General features: G+C 44.6%; 1 protein-coding gene across 3 annotated transcripts in view; it reads left to right on the forward strand.

The window, feature by feature from the left end:
• Nucleotides 1–20,725, forward strand: part of LOC133129601 (disheveled-associated activator of morphogenesis 1-like) — a 67,412-nt gene that overhangs the window by 21,000 nt on the left and 25,687 nt on the right. For all 3 annotated transcript variants that reach the window (XM_061243795.1, XM_061243797.1, XM_061243796.1), the window contains exons 2-3: nucleotides 8,757–8,991; nucleotides 15,431–15,520. In XM_061243795.1, coding sequence (XP_061099779.1) covers nucleotides 8,809–8,991; nucleotides 15,431–15,520 — 273 coding nt within the window. In that variant the 5' untranslated portion in view covers nucleotides 8,757–8,808. The remainder of the gene's footprint in view (nucleotides 1–8,756; nucleotides 8,992–15,430; nucleotides 15,521–20,725) is intronic.

Raw genomic sequence — 20,725 nt, forward strand, 5'->3', positions numbered from 1 at the left:
GCAAGGTCACAAGGAAGAAGCATACCCCTCCAGAAGTCAATCCGGCAGAATTGCAGAATAAATGTTTGCAGCCTAGGTCAGAGGGGTATTGATCATGCTATGATCACTCATAATCGTGGCCATGTGCCAACTGCAAGTATGTACTCTTAGCACCTTGGCCAGACATGGAGCGAGCACTCTGAATACAACATTGGCACCAGAGCTAGCTAGGTAGCTGTTGTATCCATACTGAGGAGGTAAGGGATGCCTGCCCTGCAGTAGGATTCACCAGAGTGTAGGAGTTCCTAGCTGGAGATGTAGCAAAAACATTGGCCAACAGAGAGCTAGCACTCCTGCACTATCTTAGGTTACAAATGCAGGCCGGCAAGAACAGGCTATAGCAAGGAATGCTTATAGCAACAAATCTCTGGCAAGTGGTGCAATACAAACTTGGGCTGGCAGAGTGAAATCACTTCTTAGGTTAACGACAGCAAGGGACATTTGAAGGCAAAAACCAGGAACGGTTTCACAATTGGTCATTTGCAGTTAGCACAGTTTAAATGCTGGCTGGTAGGTCTGCAAAGGATTAACCGTAGTTAAGAGCCTGTGAGGCTGAGAAAGCAAAACCGTGGCTAATGGCAATAATCGATTAGTGCCATCCGAATACGGACTGGTAGAGCGAAAGCAGTCCAAAGCCAGACAGGATGTCAGGCTGTAATTTGGTCAGATGGCGTGAAAACACTCTTCATTAAAGCCAAACTGCTCTCTCAAATAGCCTCAATGCAGACCAGTAAGCAGTACCTAGTCGTGAATGAGGGCTAAAAGAGCTAAAGCACTTCTGTCCGTGTTTAAAGGTACAATATTCGGTCAGATAGAGTGAAAGCACTCCTAGATAACTGAACAAATCTCTTAACTGTTCACTTAGCCATTAGATTACTTGTTTTAAAGCTAACTAACATATGCCTAGTTAGTATGCCTGATCAGAATAATTCTTGAACCAAACTAGAATATTGAGAAGGGAGACCTTACTTAAGTAGTCAAAGCAAGGCAACCGGCTAGCTAAATGGTATACTTACCTGCTTGTGCTAGCCGGCGCAAGCTAAGGCATAACAGAACAACTAGCAGGAGGAGAATGAACAAGGGCAGGTGCTACACAGCCTCTGGAAAGCAATCACAGCTCCAACAACAGTCGTGAAGCTTCAGGCGGAATTCATTGGATGGAAGTCTAGTGGCAACACTTGTCCATGACCTGCGAATGGAAACCATGAGTAATGAAAAAGGAGCAGAAGGCAGGAGGGCGCATGTGGGGCGAATGATGCAGCCAGGTCACTCCACGTCACACATGACTTTGTTGGTATACATTACTCGTCCAACTCGTCCAAGTTGGAATATATCCAGTAGTTTAGACTGCCTCTGGCAGTCTGGAAGAATGAAATGGAACCCAACAGTGCGTGAGTTATCCACTGGCAAAAAAGCAGAACTATCTTACTTCACTGATTATCTGAGAGGACTCAAAAGAGCACCTGGGACAGTTGGCACCTGAGTTCTGTGCCTCAGGTGCCTTTCAGATATTTGTGCTGCACTGTTGTATAGCCTACATCCTAAAGCTCTTTGGGAGCTTGCTCAGCATTATTTGTGGAGGAAGTTTGCAATCAGCTTTAAAAAAAAATGTAATTCAAAATATTTATAAAATGTTAATCCTTGTAAGCATTAAAAATAACCTCCTTTGCCCACAACAATAAAATTATTGCATGGAGTTGAAGGTTCAAGTGTTATTAATAAGCATGTTATTCATAGGTTTTTCATAAGTATGCATAGTTATATTACATATCATGTATATTCATTAAAAACTTTGATAATGCCCATCTGGCATCATCATTCTAGAGTGCATTAACACTGTGTAAATCATTCCACAGGTTTCTGCTTTCAGTTTTTTCACTGCTCTCCTGGGGAGATATTCCATGTATTATTATGAAAATTCATTTATAGTACCAATTTCTGTCAAACAGAAAATGTACGTCCCCCATTAAGAGTAATTACATCCCCCATTCACCATCAATCAAAATGATTTGCTGTTCACAGGAAATATAATTGGTTAGCAAGTTGCTTAAACCCTTAATGGCTCCTCAAGTTCAGCCATTCCATCACTTGTTTGTAAGCAATCCCATAATTTCAGTGTGGTCTGTAAGTATTTTAACACTGACATAATTTTAAAGGGGTGTAATTCCTGCACAGCGCACTCAACATGGATGTTGTACATACCCTCAAATTAAAGCTGTCAGTCTGCACTTTAATATGAGTATTTACATCCATATGGAGTGAATTGTGTAGGAATTACAGCCCCTATGTGTGACAGTGTCACTGTCCAAATACTTACGGACCTGTATATGACTAGCCTCGTGGAGAGGTGTTTGTCTGTTAGAACTAAGAACCCAGGAATTTGTGTGAGGTATTAAGCTGCTCCGCAGTCAGAATTCTGATCATAATTAACCGCCTGCAATCTTAAATAAAGATTGAATAATAAAGTCTCTTTAATATTGTCTCATTTTTATTATTGCCTTGTGGTTTCCAAGGACACGGACACAGCTCCATTGATGAGGTATTCAGTTTCGGTTGGCCTTTATCTATTTATTTATTTGTTGATGATTCGTTGTGCGGGGCAGCTTCTCGGATCTCCTCAGAATTGCGTCTGCTTTCATGATGTTTGGACCCGAGCAGGGGGTCCCGTTTGAAGGAACGGCGTTTCTAAAGCCTTAAAATGAGAGAGAGGGCTAGAGAAGGAGGAAGATAAGTGATACAGAGGGAGAGGGCGATGGGGGTGGCTGGAAATGTAATAGCTCCTTTGATGTGTGAACATCACATTCTTCAGCTCCCCCTCATCTTTTTTTCCTGGTGAGGCAGACCTGCCGGCGGGTGATAAACGGCCACACGCATCACCTCGTCTGTCCCCCCCCACGTGAGAGCGAAACGTGAGCGCCCGTCCACGGACACGCCAAAGTCTCCTGTTTTCTAGCGAAAAGGTTGTCAGCAGGTCAGCCTGCGGCAGAACGCACTCGTCTGCCTGTTCCTTAATATCAGCAACCAATTCAGACCCAAGAAACCAGGTGAGGTGAGTTAACTTTGTAATCAACTTCTTTCATTGATCAATTACGCGCTGAGTAACAACAAAAGCCTGCTGAACCTGCGGCTCTCCGGGACCAGGAATGAAGACCACTGTATTAGACAAACAGAAATCAAACTGAACAAGCCATTCTCACAGCCTGAATAAGCTAACGCACACATCATCTACCTCTCTTGTCTGAATCTCTCGCTCAGTCTCTCTACAAACGCCTCTGCACTGAACGCTTTACAATAATGAGGCTAAACTGCTGTGACCCCTCTTTTATCAAAAACATTTTTTAAGGTTTCTATTATAATAATGTCAACAATCTTTTCCCAGCTGCTCTTCGTGACGTTAAAGGTTTTGACCAGACGTCCACATGGTTAACCCATGTTTCCAGGACCAGGGAATAGTTTGAACTGTCGAGAGGAAGGGGAGATAAAGAAACAATCCACACATTGCCTAGGGATTGCAGTTAATCCATGTGGTGAGGGCTGCTCTCCCACTGCTGACTTCACCCTGGGCATGAAAGTTCTACTCCATGATGCCAAACAGTCCGTGCGGGCCCCAAATTCACACCTCCCTCGACTACTCCCTCTTGGCACATCTTCAAATTACGAAGAAAGCGCCAGAATTGAAGTGTTACCTTGTGTAGATTTCAAATAAAAATGGGTGAAAGTGTAAACAACCATTTGTGACTCGGTTTGTGATGCGCACCGCCATTTTCTTGGAGGTCAACAAGATCAGATTGTGTTCACTTGTTAAAGGAGGAGGAGAACTAGAAAGGAGGCGGAGCCTACACATAGACCCATTACAGTAATGCAGTTCACACTCTTCAATTTGAGCTGCTTTTCATCGCAGTAACTGAGTCAGTTTGTAAAGTCCGCCATGCTCAATGCTCTGTGTGGGTACATGCACCAGGAAGCCTGCACAGGGTCACTTAAGGTATTAAATAAGGATTAAAAGTAGTTTTGTGTGTGCTTATCATTATCAAGTAAGTAGACTCAAATTGACCCCAACAGTTAAAATAAAGGCAAAATTATTGCAAAAGAAAAAATTTGACTGTGTCGCCTTCTTTTTTCTCCCAAATGGCTAGACTTTTATCCATAAATATGAAAAATCGGTGAGAAACATCTCATTCTAGAGTTGAGGAAGTGACAGTTTGGCACCTGTATGGGAAAGTGCCACCAGAATCATACACAAGGAAATCTGAGATGTAAACAAATATTGTTTGTCATACCTTTTCCGAAGGAGCTAAACTCGAGTATCTCTGTCATAGAGAGGGGAGGGGCTATAAGAGGAAGTAGTCATTACCACCATTATGAAAAGTGCAGATCTGGCTAATTGCTGCAGAAAGTGGCCATAGACTTTAGAATGATGCAAAAATTTTGGTACATAAACCCTCCAATCCACCTATCGGAAAGAAGAATGCTATCCTATGCTCTGAACAACAATTAATTTGAAGCCATAACCCCCCTGCATCCTTGTCGAAGTAATAAAGTTTGCCTTCACCATCAGCAGTATGCAGTGGGGGGAAAGACTATAATAAATCAGAGCTGTGTTTGCAACTGTAAGCAAAACCAATGATTGTTCTTCTATGAGGCATGACGCCATGTAACAATGTCTGATTCACAGAGAGGGAGAGAGAGCGAGAAAAGGGGGTCAAGGAACCCGATGCGTGTGCACGTGTCTGACTGTGTGCATTTTTTGGGGGATTTGGTCTGTACCACATCACCTTCAAATATTGTTCAGCGGAGGAAATTTGTGAAGGGGGGTGGGTGTGACTGAGAGGGGCTATTTGTGGGCATGGTAAGGATGAAGTGTCCTTAGGCTTGGCTAGCTGTTCATTAGCTGCATTGAGGCAGCTACAGTCCGGAAAGTCCTAAAATGGCAGCCAGATATGCCTAATTGCCCCCCACCTGATTCTGTGTGATGTTTGACTAGAAACCAATGTTTCTTATAAACTGGTGATAAAAGCATTGTCCATGACAATGCAAATTGCATAAATCATACAGTTTATGTCTGGTAAAGTCACTTTTTTCAAGTAATTTATCGTCCATATGGCTTTGTTGGAATACATTATTGAAAATTCATGGTTTATAGGGTTGAAGGCAGAAACTGGCTCTCTTGGGCTGAAGGGGGGGAGTTGAGGTAGAGAAGGTGATAGGGGCAGCTGGGAATTCTTAGACAGCGGCAGACAGTTTGGGGGGGATCGACTTGGCTCCGGCAGTATGGACTGTTGAAAATGTAGAAATTCATGCCAACCCCAGCTTCCCCAGGGGGGGTCAAACTCATCTGTTCACCACCCCCGCCCCCTTTCATCCTCCCATGGAAATGTCTGGCTTTTATTTTTCAGTTCTCTTATTGTCTTACAATTCATATCCAATTTCTTAGTGACTTGGGGATTGAGGTACCCAGCCTGTTGAGGGAGCCACTGACCTGTGGTCCCAGGCAGTACCTTTGGGGCCTGTTCCCTGTTAGTTGCTGTACAGGTTTATAATTATTCACAAGTGTAGTTACATTATATGGTAATTTCTTGATAACTGCACATTTTAGTAACTGTCGTGACATTATGAACATAAGCACACTACGCACATATCAAGTGTGGTTTGGAACAGGACTAGGTGTATACAGTGCATTTGATACAACTGTTATTCAATATGCAGTTATGGGGAGATGATTGTTAATTTGATCTTCCTGAAAGTTAATTCCTAACTGCCCCCAACCATACAACATGAGGTATCATCTTGGAGTTTTTTTCTCCTTAGGTTTGTTTTGACAAAGAACAAATTGAGCTAACCATAGTCAAATCACTAACAAATATCACAGCATGTATCCCTGCTGAAAAAGAAAAAAAAACGGCTCAAGCTAGGTTTTGAGACAGTTGGCTGTTTGGCCATGCTGGTTGACCAGCTCATACCCAGTTAGACCAGCTCAAGACCAGCACAATTTTCAAGCTGGTCATGCTTGCATAACTGAATTGCATAGCATGGCTAGCCTTGTGTAGACATAGAGGCAATACTCTTTCCTGTTTCACAAACTATATTAAACCCACTGTGTTTGCGTGTACTTTTTGCCGCAAACGTTTTGTTTGAGCCTCAACAGAAATATGTAAAGCATGCGGGGAACTGAGAATGCCAAGTGGGCCAGTGTGTTTACCCAGCGTGCATCACTGTGGGAGACAACCTCTGGTCTTGGTCATGGAGCGGGGAGATTATGGGTATTTAGACCAGATCACGCACACTTGTTCCATCACTCTGTTTTTGGGATACGATCTGTTCCTATGCTGGAGATTTGTTTTTTCCTCTCATGACTTTGCGAGAACTTATGGGATGAGCCTGAAGCTGAGGCGTGGTGGTTTCCTCCAGTCAAACATTCTTGCAGAACGTGTCTCAAACAGGGTCAAAGCATGTTTCTGTAATTCAAAATTCGGGCTGTAGGGTAAAGAATAATTTCAGGTAAATGTAACATTGACTTTAAATAACTTTTATGCCTTTGACTGCAGATCTCGTGCTAGCATTTCTGCACAACTTAGCAGTTTAGTTATTGAATATACAAAGTATCTGATAATATACACTAAGACTAGACTCTCAATTTGAAAATCCATGATTTCTCACCCTGTTTCAATCCATAGCAGATTTCAGCTCAGCTTATTTCAGCACAATTTGGAGATTTTCCTATTGGAATTTTCTGGAAGGGTTTAATTTCTTTTAGACTAAATTTTCTTTCAGTCTTTCTTGGCGTGTGATCGTAGATGGATGCTGCTGTGTGTTACCCAGGTCGGTGTTACATCTAATGCAGAGTAACCTTCAGAGCAGATCTGTGTGTAATATTCAGCGCTATATAAACCCATTGTGTAGGCCTCAATGCCCTACACAGCAGCTGTAGACATCTGATCCACACTCCTCATTTATTTTTTACAAAAGAGGCTGCTTCTGATGGTCGGGGTGATGGCCAAATACACTGTCCCACAGACGGCCTGTCTCAAATGTCTGCCTCCTGGCATCACACCCCTATTCCCAGACCCAACAGGTTATTATTCATCATTTTGTTGTTTATTCATCCGGCAAAACATAAAAGCATTTACATTTCCTGTGTTGAATACAGATAAAGCAAGAGCAGTACAATGCAGTGTTTATCATGCGACTACCATAAAAGGCAACATGGAGGCCATCTTATCTATCTAAAACAAAACCCTAGATGAATCATGAGCATAACCCAATCATTGGCTCTCACTGCAGCTACAGAAATGGAGGACTGATATCTTAATTTGACTGTACTTTGTTTGAATGTACTTATTGTAAAAAGAGTTAGCTGTCTGAATGAGGAAATTCCCCTCATTAAATATTAAAAACGCTTGGAGCAGTAGAGGTGACACATGAAACCAGGCAACAGACTGAACATGACAGAAGACCGCGTCCGCTCATCGACTTTTGGCTTCAACGTGAGGGAAAATGTTATAGTATCGAATCTTGGCTTTAACCAGGAAGTCACGGATAACTTTAATCTGTGTGGAGCCTTGCTGGATAAGAGCAGCCCACCAGGGAAATGAGAGGGGGGGATGGGGGAGGGTATGACATATAATCATCTGTATCTCGGTTTGTCCGTGCCATAGAACACGGACTTTCAGAACAAACTGCTTAGGCTAACTGTGTCCTTCTCCGTGTGTCGCTCAGAAAACAATAAGCAAAGCAAAGTCAAAGCCAATGTTCCAGAGAGCCTGCTATGCAATACAGTGCGTTTTGCATATGCTTTTTGCATATATTGAAGTTGCTTCATCTGTTTTGAAACTTTATACTGTTTCTTATCCTACCGAGGAGACTATGCCATTTTCCTTCTCCCAAAACACTTTTGGACTCGTTGTGTAGATATCAATTAAAGGTCCCATATTGTACACATTTCCAGTGTTTTACTTTAGGTCCTGATATGGTTTTAAGTACCAAAGGCAATCTCTATCTAGTTTTACATGTGCATCCTCAAGCACCTCTAATGAGCATTCCCAAGAACAGGCTGTTTTAGTGGCTGTTGTCAAGGTGGGCCGTGCCGAAGCAAACAAGCATATTGTTATAATGTCAAAAATTCACATAATTTGTGAAAAAACGTCTTGTTTAGATTTTCTTCATACAGATTGTGGGGATTTATGTGGGGACTGTGCATTTTGATACTTTCACTGTGTTTTCATAGCACCTTCAAATCTTTTATAATCCACACAGCAATGGAAATATAATTTGCCACAATATGCGACCTTCATGTACATGCAAATGCACCCAGCGATCGAACTGAAACGAACAGTAATTTGTCTTGCGAATGACCCGTGGGTGGTTCTGCAGGGCTGGCTGTTCTCTGTTCTTGTCTCTGACCCATTTTTTCTGTCACCGGTACTCTGAATTTATAACATCTTCTCGTTGTACCACAGCTGACCTACCTAGCTGTGTGTCTGTATGTCCTCAGTATCTTATTATCCCTCATGTGCAGTTTTATTTTGGGGCTGGACAGCACGAATAGTAGGCAGTGTCCCTCTCTCTATATATATACTGTATATCTCTCTGTCTCTGTCTCAGATCATTTTGAATGTGTGATACTGTGGGTACTAAATGCATATGTTGCAATATGTTATAGTCTAATTTGGAATTTGAGGCTACTACTAATCCCCCACCCCTCCTCTGTCCTCCCTCAGGGACCTATAGCAGACGCGAGGACCCCCCAGCCACGCCCGGCCAACAGCAGCCATGGCCCCCCGCAAGCGCAGCGCGCGGGGCGTCTCCTTCTTCTTTTGCTGCTTCCACAGCAACGACCACCCAGAGATCACCTATCGCTTGCGCCAGGACAGCGACTATGCCCTGCAGTGCATGGAGCCCTCCCTGCCCAGACCCTCAGAGGACGAGCTGGACGCCATGTTCTCGGAGCTGGTGGTACGTCAACGGTTTTATCGCAGCACATTTTTAGTCTGAGGGCATCTGCCTCGCGAGGAGCAATAGGCTTCTTCTTCTTTGAAGGTCTCTCCTGCACTTCCTGGCTGGAGCGCAATTCTCTTACCCGTGAGGAAGGTACCTAACGGAAAGTGTGCTTCCAGCCATATAAATATGAATTCTACTGTACCCTGAATTAGAGGCTTATTGGCGTGCAGATGAATAACTATTTTAATATACTGGTGAAATCTCTTCATTTTGTCTGTATAAAGGATGGTTTAGTTTGAAAAGAGAGCTTGCCGTGAGCACTCCAACGCACGTGTTCATGTTCCTCAAACCGGTCCTTCAATAACCTCCCTGCCGGCATTAACAGTAGGCAGCTTTGACAAATGCTAGACTTAATTTATCACAGCTAATGTTGTGGGTGCCCTTTCTTCATTCTTCTGGATTAAGGACGCAGTTTTGAGGGGATTTAGGCCCTAACACCCCCGCTCCCCGCACTCGCTGAGGCTTTGTGATCTTTTGTCTGGAAGACTGTGCAAACTTGTACCCTTTAGACTTCAATAGCACCATTAAGCACGCACCCTCCATGATATCCTCCTACTGCTAATTGCTTGCTTTTAGCCAGCCCACACGCTCTGTGTTTGGCTTGAATTGAATCGCTGGAGTGTATTAATGAGTTGGGGTAGGGGTGGAGGGGTTGGGGGGGGGGGGGGGGGTACACAGAGTCGGGCAGTTTGTTCAACTGCTAAGCGGCTTTTTGTTTTTTTTGTAGTTTTTTTGGCTGGGAGTGAGGGCTTTGGAGAGGGAGAACAGGACTCGAAGGCCTCGTTCACTCTGCTTCGCCTGACCTCAGCACGAGGAGCCCGATTAGAACAGGGGATTTTGAGGGGGTGGTGTCAGAGAGCACGATGTAGATACAGAGAGGCGCTGTAGGGGAGGACTTGTTTTTGGCAGAGTGTATCAGCCCAAGTCCTGAGGGTGGTGCCTGTTCTCCTCAGGTTGGTGGAGAAAGTCAAATGACATCATTGTCTCTGTCTCCCCTGCAGAAGAAACATCTAATTTAACATTGAAATCTGTAGAAGAGGGACAACACACCAAATTCTTCTTGATAAGGTCACACTGTGCAGCTTGGCCTCATTTTATTTTGTATTTATTGTTCTGTCCTTATGGTAATGTGTATTGATATGACATAAACATGAAATAATAGGAATCGATTCACTGAAATGCACAAGGTTACATAACATTGTTGGTGATTTGCTAATTCTGGAAAAAGGTGGCAGTTTGGTCAATGTGGTTCTGTTATGTATATCAGTTCAGAGGGTGACAGAGCCTGTCTGCATGCAAATGGGGTAGAAGGTTGCCGTCGTCATAAAGTGATGATATCTGCAGTGTTGTAGGTCTGGAGTGAGCACTTGGGGAAGGAAGCCAGGTCAAATTGAAGGCTAAAATCGCCAGCTTTTCATTTGAAATCGAGTCCGCCCTTCCTTGACTCGCTCTCTTGCCTTCCCACAACTCCCAACCCGACAAAGCGATCGCTAAATATAGCAAGCCCGCACATATTCACGTAGACCACCTTTCTCTGATGCGCTGACCTTTTCTCAGTCTCCTCAGAGTCTCCACAAGTGGGATTAGAGAGCATCAGAAAGGCTTCTTTGGCATCTGCCAGCACGAAAGAGGAAGTCCTTTTAATCTCTGCTGGCGTTGTTTCACGTTCAGAGTGTTATTTGATACCCACGTGCCGATCACAAAACAAGAAGAGGCTTTACTGAAACTCGAAAGCCATGTACAAGTGTGAGCCCTTGATTGGCCTGCTTAACATCTCGTAACAGTTTTGTATGGCCTATGGCGGAGAAAAGTGCTCTGAATTGTTGGGAGACCTTGTCCAGGAAATGGATAATATTAACTGAGGATTTGTGGGTCGGATACATGCAGAGGCTGTTTTTTTTGGGCTTTAGACCTCGCTGAGCTGAAACCTCTTAGGATAATGCATTCAGGCATTAGCAAAGCGGTTATTCAATCAGGACAGTGAATCAACAGACTTCTGACTGCTGAGGTCACTAACTGTGCCTACAGCTGCCTCATGAACGCAGAGACTGCTGTAAGAACAAAGATACCACTGCACACATGCAGATATATCGTCATAACACTCATAGTCCATAACACAGAGACATATCACCATAATACACATTAGTACGATTAGCATAGCCTGTGCAGATATCTCAGTGTAACACTCACGGTCCCATATCATAACACAGGGAGATGTATCGCCATAATACGCAGAGAGCAGTTAGCGTAGCATGTGCATATATATCACCATACCACACATGGTACAGTGCCATATAACAACATGTATGTATTGCTGTAATACACCGCGTGTCGTTACCATAGCATGTGCAGATATATCACCATAACACTCACGGTCCCATATCATAATACAGTGTAATGTATTGCCATTAGTGTGGCATGTGCAGATATATCATCATAAGGCACAGAGTCAAGGACCGTGACTATAAACACAAGGCGTCATCCCTGAAATACAAAGACTCCCATTTCCCTGCCACAGAGGGCTCTATTGCCATTATGCCCCATTTCCCTTTAACTTAGTGGGTTTATACCATAATGCTATGTTCAGTTACCCTGATGAGCGTGGTTCAGTAGTCACGAAGCACCAGAATGGGCCATTTCTCTCTGCATATACATAAGCTAAATGACTCTGCCATTCTGGGCCCGACTTCAGTCCACGGTCCTGTTTCCCACTCATATTGCCACCAGATGACTTGACTTTGCTTCTTTCGTGCAGTGTTTCACGCTTATTCTTTCATGCTTATCGGTTTGTTTGGCAGACACACAAAGTATGGGGGAGACCAGCTAACACAAAACATTCTCACAATGTTGCTGCCATGTAGTGGAAATGTTATAACACTGACAAAACATTCAAGTAACATTGTGAGAACATTTTGTGTTTGCCGTTCTTCATGTCCTCCAGTAAGTGCCCTGCAGCAGTATAAGTTATGGGCACTCGCAGGTAGCTTACAAAAGTAGCGACTGACCTAGAAATGGAACCTGCAATTTTCTGTTCACTACACGGACTAGGCTAGGAGTCCTTTAACTGCCAAGTCCGGGGTCGCTGGCTGGTGTGCCCAGCCCCAACCACGCCTGCAGCCAGCATGCCACCTGCTGCAGCCGTTTCCCACACCCGTAATTGCCAAAAAGAGCAAGTGGCGATATCCGACATTTTTTGCAGTTTTTCTACAGCTGTCGGGGAAATTCCCTCCACTCCCGGCCCTTTCAAACTCGGCTGTGAGCGGACGAGTATCTCCTGCCGCGTTTAAGTCAGCAACAAAGGGCGGCTTGGCTCCCTTCCTTCCCCCTTTGTCTTTTGTTTAGGTTCCGTTCCTCCGTCCCTCCGTCTGATTCACTGGCGAGGGAAGGGGAGGTGGGGGGGAGGCTCCACAGGATGCCTAATGTAAGAAAAACCCCCCCATTAAGCTTTTCCTGACTTTCTCTCATGAGTCATGAGCAATTGCTGTCTGCATTCGCATGGGCTGGGAGGTGGTCGCTGCCCGCTCTCGTTGCGGTGACGTGGGCGACCCTTTGTGGGGGACTCCTGGAGCTCTGACACATCCAGCCGGCTGTAGGTGAGGAGGTGGGCGGCTCAGAAAGTTGGCCAGGTGCGCTGTGGTGGGAAGGCCAACCAAGGCAGAGTTTGCACTTTTAGAGAGTATTTCAGAGGTTCCAATCCACCACATGATCAATAAAGTATAGAAAATTATTTCAATCCGAAATAATTATGTATTTGACCCAGGTCTGGAGGGAGGCACTGGCAGTATGGGAAACGTGGGGAAAGAAATGAGAGCCACCATTTCCTCTCCAGACAGGAACACATCTGTCAATGCAGGATCCTGATGGGAAGGAGATTGCCTTCAGTACCAGGATGAGCTTGCAGCAGTGTAATGGCAGTGTGTGTCGAGGAGTGCTTGCTGAACCAGGCCAAAACACTTAAAACTGCATTGAAACGGAGCAGAGTTCACATTCTCTGAATTGGCTTTGTGAAAGCAAAGATTTAAATTGTTGCCATGGTGACTATGCAGGTAGTCCCTGACTGCAGGGCATAGTCATTAAAGGGTTTGTGGCTGCCCTCTCATGTTAGCTGGTGAACTATGGGGCTTTCCAAGACCAGACTGTTGCTGATATCAAACTCTGCCCCTTGTGGCAACCAAGAGAAAGATGGGGAACTAAAGAGTCGGAGTGGACTTGAGTACAGTTCTCTGTTACGCTTTATAATCTCTGTGTCCGTTTTTTCGTACCTCCTTGAGACTGGGGGTGGGGAGGGGGGCATAGGCCATCTTTAATAACTTACACATGAAGGTCTGATCTTTGCACCCAAACATCTGGGTTGAGTTGACCAGAGGGGGTCCGGCTTGGAATGCTGAGTGTTACGTAACGGAACAGGTATTAATTTAACGGGTCCACGCGCATATCTGACTGTCCTGTCTGAATAAACACGTCTTTCTCCACCTCCCTCGAAAACTCCCGTGTGGGGGTACCCCAGCATCTCCCTGACCCTGGAGCGTTTCAGATTCCAGATTTGACACTGTGGTAGACCACAAAGGGTTTGCGTAGCGTAGTTTATGTGGGGAGACTTTGGGTATTGCTTATCCACACTGGAATGTGAGCTGGAAGTCATCCTGGTGCACTAGAAAGGCGAGGAGGCCTTAAATCCGGCCTGGTGACAACCATACACTAAACCGTAGAAATTGATGCATGTTTGTGGGTTGCTCTGGGTAAGTGCATCTGTTAAATGCCTAAATAGAAATGTATGCAGAAAATGCTGAGCAGTCAAAAATAAGTTGCTTTCCCCGCTCGGTCAGCAAAAAGGTTTTCTCATTAAAGTTTATTATATCGGTTTGTGATTGGTTTGGAAAATTAAGTGGCAAGCAATTCTGCAATTGGTTGCAGTCTGTATGCATCCTAACTGTAGCATGTTATTGCCAGTTGAATTTAAGACTGGCTGGATGAGGAGACCTGGACAATTAGATGGTGAAATAACCATAAAATATTATTCCAGGTAGGAATTACAGGAACGAAGTAGGGAATGGTCCTTCTTGCACCATTCATCATTACTAACAACCTGTTGCTTGTTGCATCAGTATATAACGTAAGTTCAAACGTTGGCTAGTTTGAATGTAAATTCAGTTACGCCATAACTTAATGTAAACCCGTTGCACTAACTGATTTAGTTCCAATGCAGAGATAAGATACGTACAACTTACTATTCCCTACTAGGTGTGAAGTCATTCCTAAAACAGCTGTTCACATAGCTGATTGATTTGAAAGATTGGGAAACTTGTTGGGAGGAGAAATTCAGCATGGTATAAACTAGCAGTGCATTCTCCGCGACAGATGACCCCTTTAATTTGTGTAATGAGATTGATGTGCACTTGTGCTTTAGTTTTTGGCAAGCGGAGATACAGAAAGTAACCAACCTTCTTTCTGAGTGCAGGAATAAATTACTCAGTAATTTATAAAAGGTTATAATAGAAATACTTTATTTCAATTGTTGGAGAGCAATACATATCAAAGAAAGAAACTCTGGTCCAAATACATCCATTAAAACGCCATAATGACTCACCACCAGCTATAGGCGGTGGTGGTAGCCTACAGGCTATAGGCAGCGGTTGAGAGAGAATAATTTCGCCATTGTATGACACTTGGCATTAGAAGGGCACAAGACGTGAATAGGGATGTTTTTTAAATGTGCTTGATTGGTCATGTCACTGTATGTAACAATGTTTTGGCATATGGACAACTTTTACATTACATTATATTATTGGCATTTGGCAGACGCTCTTATCCAGAGCGATGTACAGTTCATTAGACAAAACAGGAGACAATCCTCCCCTGGAGCAATGCAGGGTTAAGGGCCTTGCTCAAGGGCCCAACGGCTGTGTGGATGTTATTGTGGCTACACCGGGATTTGAACTACCGACCGGACGTGTCCCAGTCATTTACCTTAACCACTACACTACAGGCCGCCCTGTAGTGTAGATGTAGATGTAAGCTGTAGCCTCAGTATGAATTATGCGTATAAGTATTTACTAAGACTTTACACCCTTACGATCACTTACGATCAAACTTCAGGCTGCTGGTGGGCAGTCAGGTGGGCATGTGTCAGTGTTAACCATTTTGATTTGTATTATGGTAGATGGTGCATGGTGGATTTGGTATGGCGGTTTGATAAGATGGATGCCTTTCCATGCCAGGGATTGGAATATATTGAATGGCATCCTGATTTTTTTAGTTTTTAGCCTTAATATTTCCGACCGTAATTCAAAATGTTATTAGAAATGAAGTTTTAGATTATGTCCATGTGTGTGTAGGTGACTAAGACTGACTTATTGCTCATTCCTCTCTCCCTCTCTCTCTTCTCTCACTCCAGGATGAGCTTGACCTGACAGAAAAGCATAGGGAAGCCATGTTTGGGCTCCCTACGGAGAAAAAGTGGCAGATTTACTGCAGTAAGAAGAAGGTAAGGACGTCTGAATCGCATTGAGAGAGTCCCGAGAAAGCACTCTGGTGAATGATGAACGTTATACAGTCCATAGAGTGCTGTCTGTAAGTATATGGACAATTTCTGCATTTCCTGCACTTCATTTCAAATTCAATGTGCTGGAGTACAGAGCCAAAAGAGCAGAAATTATACCAAATACTTAGGGTCTCTCTGTCTCTCTGTCTATGTCTCTGTCTCTTACCCGGAGTGGCTTGTACTGTTCGCATTTTTATGTACCATCCATTTATACAGCTGGATATTTACCCTGCCTCGCTCAAGGGTACAACAGCAGGACCCCAGCTGGGAAGCATATTTTATAAGTGTTATAAGCCCTGTTCCCAAGTAATTATACTGTCATACCATGTAGTAGCATAGCGTAGCATAGCATAATGCAGTGCAGTCTAGTGCAGAGTGCAGAGCAGGGCCAGTCTTGGCTCTGATCCCTAGATCTCCCACCTCTGCTTCACTCTGCCATCTATATGAGACGCGCTATCCGTAATGGCAGAGAGACATTTTCTTTAATGGACACGTTTCCTGGAAGTGCTGCCATTCATCAAGGCTGTGGCATGTGTGAAACTCAGTCAAAAGAACAGCCTGTATTATCAATGCGTCTGACCAGGAACCTGGCATCACACTTAATCAGATGTATAGGCAAATGTTACGCTCGAGTAGTGTCATCAATCAGGTATGCCAGCGAGTGATCTTCAGTCTCTTGAGTCTTCCTGGACCCCCTTGACAGGTCTGCTGTAGGCCAATCAGCACTGGCCAAGGTTGATACGTCCTTAGAGGAATACAAAGGTGAACAGCAGCAGATTGGAGCGCTGCCGTGTGTTTTTCTACAACATAAAATACACCCAATTAATATCTCAACCATGAATTTCAAAGCTGTTATGTGCTTTAATAAAGTAAGTTGCAATCAAGTTGCTATATTGAAAGGACAAAACGTTACATTGAACCATATTCCATCACCAGACTCAAGTTTACTAGTCCGCCTGCTTGTGGAGCAGGGTTAGCTCGGCTAGTTCCACCTCGGACTCAGGCAATATCTCTGTCGTTACACCTGCTACACCGTTCGGGAGGAGTAATTCGGGAGGAGTAAGCTAGTTTGATGGAACCGGATGTTTGTGCTTAACCGCGGGATTATAAATTATTTCGAATTTGTTATGACTGCTTTGAAGCCACACAAAAAAGGATATGGTCTGCCTTACCAGGGTGAACTACAGCAAATATTTAGAAAACACAACACAGTTTAGCAAAACTATCTGGATGGGTAGATACTAGATAGGTAAGTAGAAGCATACCTTAATTCGAATTTTTGGGTGAACCGCGCCTTTGAGTTCTTGTCACCAGAAGCCTGCGGTTAAAAACACGAGAGGATATGCTGTTTTGGTCATGCCTGTGTGCGTGTGTGCGTGTTGGGGATGGAGTGTGGCGAATGAAAGTGCTTTCTCGGTCACAAAGTGAGCATTAGCAGATGACAGCCCCCTGCAGGTTTTCGCACGTGTTCATGACTGCTGACCTCAAAACCACCGTAACTCGAACCTCGCTCCCGGTCGTTCCACTGCTCCTCCTCTCGTTCCCCAATCCCACCAAAATGTGACTACTCGTGTCCTGAGACGTGACCCTTGTAACATGAATCGGTCCCAAAGCTCACCTGTCGGTGAAAATCGGAATCCATCACCCCGCACGTACCCCTTGGTGAACATTTTAGTGGGCTTGTGAACCCCGCAGGGCTTTCAGCTGGTCGGACTGGAGTGAAAGCCCTCTCACGGCTGTTTTGCATGTGCGCTCCCTGCTGCGTTTAGGGTTCGACTGCAGGGACGCTGAACTTCGAGCATCCACAGGGTGTCCTCACAGTAGGGTAATCCATAGGGTCCCTCTGTGAGAATCGGTCCCCCAACACAACGTAGCCATTATGACTCCTTCCCTGAAACAAGACTGGTGATTAAAGGTTGCTGGGTCTCAACCCATATGAGTTTTTGATTCATAACACCCCACACACACTCACACACACCACTGCCCTGCATTCTTAAACCAATCGGGAGTCTTGTTTCAGGCGAGGAGTCCCTTTGGCCAGCAAGTTAAACCGATTGCCCCCTGTATGATCCTAATGGGTCTCAGTGCCTGCGTTGTGTGTCAGGAGTGACCTAGTCCTGATGATTAGGGAGCATAGTGGTGAAGGCACACACTGTTTTTCTTGCGCAACCCACAGGTGACTGCCCACAAGCATAAATCCCTCTCTGTGCTCACAAATATGAATTCTCTGAGGTTTAGTGCCTTTACCACCGTCTCTAAGGGTCCTCGGTGAGGCCACGGCACTATTGAAAGTGCAGTCTCCCTGGGGGCCCAAACACAAACGCTCAGCTAAGACTCGCGTGGTGTCTGCCAGCAAAGAATCATTAGGAATAAAAGTAGAAATAAAAAAGGAGCATAAAAAAGACACAAGGAGTTATTTTCCATTTCCTGCCAAATCTGTGCGTACTTGTGATGTGACCCACTCTGACAACGCAGCTCGTTCGCAACCAGCTATTTAAAAACAGATATATAAATAAACACTATAAAAATGGATTGGGGTTGAGTGGGTGGGGTTGAGGACAGAGGAGGAGACTTCTTTGATTGCAAACACAGGACCACAACAAGGCTAAAAATCCTGCATAGTATGCCTTTAAGGACAAGTATATCAGTTGAGGACACAAACATTGTGCCCTTGAACACAGAACTGGCAGGCACCAAGATCTTTAAACATCTTGTGCATATTGCTTGTACTTTTAATCAGAAAGTTGGAGGCTTGGCTTTACTTCCCTTGAGGAAGATATTACCCCCCCACCCTCCCAAGTTGTTTCAGTGTATTTCCAGCTGTATAAATGGATGATATGACAAATGATAGCACTGTATGGCTCTCTGGACGATGATGAAAATGATAAAAATGATAATATTTTTGCTGACTGCATGGAGGCCCGCAGTGGTGGCATTAATCACAGACGTAGAACCTGTGGTCACTGAACTGGCTAGGTCAGCCTGTCGGGAAACTTCCAGAAGGCGGGATGGAGTGGAATGTCGGGACCGATCCCAACCGCTCCATTGTTACCCTGCCGATATCCGCCGGGACTTAAAATAAAGCCTGTCCTAGCACACCTGCCATAACCAAATTAACAGGATGGTTGCATTCAGTCTGGGGGTTTCTGAACCGAGTGTGGGGGGCGGAGATGAGTTGCAGTTGAGCCTGAGCAGAACACAAATACCGTTCAGGGAGCAGCACTAGAGTCTGACCTGGCTTGGGGCTTGCATGTTGATGAGCCTGGCTGGCAAGCTACAATGGGAGTACTGCTCTTATAACCTTGAGCAAAGAAAGTGTTTAACCCAGACTCCGTAAATTTCCAGCCATACTGTATAAGTGGACGTATGAAATACAGTGGGCTCTGGAATTATTTGCACCCTTGAGAAATGTGCACAAAAACGTCTGTAAACAAAAAGATTATAGTTATTGGCAGCTTTATTTTCCAAAATGCGTAAAGTAGTGTGCTTTATTGATGATTCCATGGAATCAACCAAAGTCTTACATTTTCCAAATACAAAAAATATTTTCCCCAAAAACAGGTTCCACAATTATTGGCACCCCTGGCAAAGATGACAGCCCTTTGTATTTTCTTGTACGTTGTGATAAGGTTAGATGGCATGCGAGGTTAGTAGGATGCGAGTTTGCCTGAGAAGAGCAGGCCATTTGGGTTGGGGATGAAGTGGGGTCCGGTGAACTACATGGGAAATGCTGACTCCGCACTGACTCTGGCCTGTACCCAAATTGTCTTGGCATGACTCCCTTTAACCCGCAGACTGGAGTCATCTGTTGATTTTCAAAGCGGACAATGTTGCTTCTCTGCACCTGTGGCAGGTTTTTGTTTGGAGGCGGTGGGGGTGGTGTTTGGGGATCTGGGAGAGGACGGGACATGTTTCCACTCCCCCCAGGAGCGCTCTTGTTTGAGAGCTCTCAGAACGAGCCACGGTTTTGTGAATAAACGCAGCCCCCGCTCCCTTCCGCAGAGTTGAAAGAGTGAGTCACGCTTTTTGCTGGCTGTCCACAGGTTTGCCTTCTGAGCTCTGTTTTGTATTTAGCCCAGCCGATGAGGTCACACAGGAGCATCAATCTCACTTCTCCCTCTGTCAGCGCTTGCCACTGCTGTTCTGCACGATGATGGACAGACTGACAGACTGACTAGGGCAGAGGATCCATAATTTTCATTACAGCCCAAATAGGTGATGTTTCATATGGTGACACCCTTTTTAACTGCATATCTGATAATGGCAGAGTGCTTTACTGCACAGTATGCAGCTGTTCAGTTCAGAGTGGAGTTCTGGGTCACTTGGTATCCGTTTTCAGAAAGAGGCCATTTTAGGTAAGCCCAGTGGACTAAAAACACACTCTTATTTAGTGAATAGTTTGTGTGAGGACATCTGTGTTGTGTCAGGACATCTATGTAGTTCAACGATGAACATTCTCAGCAATTTCTGTGTCGTGCAATTATAGCCTATATTACAGTTACAGTCCACCCACCTTATTGTATAAGTGATTTTTCATGAACTGTTTCTATTGTCCACTTTGATGATGCTTCTGTTGGGAGTGCTATGTAAAATAAAATGCATCCGGTCTCAGTTTGAAAAGCAGTCCTGGCTCAACCTGATCCATCCCAGGCAGACTGCTGACCTATTGCACCATTGGCAAGAGCGAAGATTTGTGGTTTCAGAGAACCGTTTGGATCTAGGCCTTTCAGTTTCCCAAAGGAGATTACAGTATACCCTCGCTTTAGTTAGCAGGGAGTCTCTGTCTACTTCAAGATTTCCTACACCCCAGTTGCTGGCCCCAGCCTGAAGGGACCAGGAAAGACCATGGGGGAACATAAGTTTGTATGTTATTCCATAATGGACTATCAATTTTCAGTTTCTGTTTCCTTTTCAAATCTTGCAGTGTGCTCCTTTTCTTTAACTGGCAAATGGAAATTGGGGTCTGGAGTTCATTGTTATCTGTTCTGGTCTTTTTGTTGCTTGGTTATTTGAAGGACTATGCCTACGTGCGGATGTGTGTGTGTGTGTGTGTGTGTGCGCGCATGCGTGTATGTGTGTATGTGTGCGTGTGCTTGCGTATTTAAAGCAAGCCGTCTCTTCACAGGGCCTTCTCTGTTAGTGATTGTC

This window comes from Conger conger, chromosome 5, assembly GCF_963514075.1.
Source record: "Conger conger chromosome 5, fConCon1.1, whole genome shotgun sequence".
Taxonomy (NCBI): Eukaryota; Metazoa; Chordata; class Actinopteri; order Anguilliformes; family Congridae; genus Conger; species Conger conger.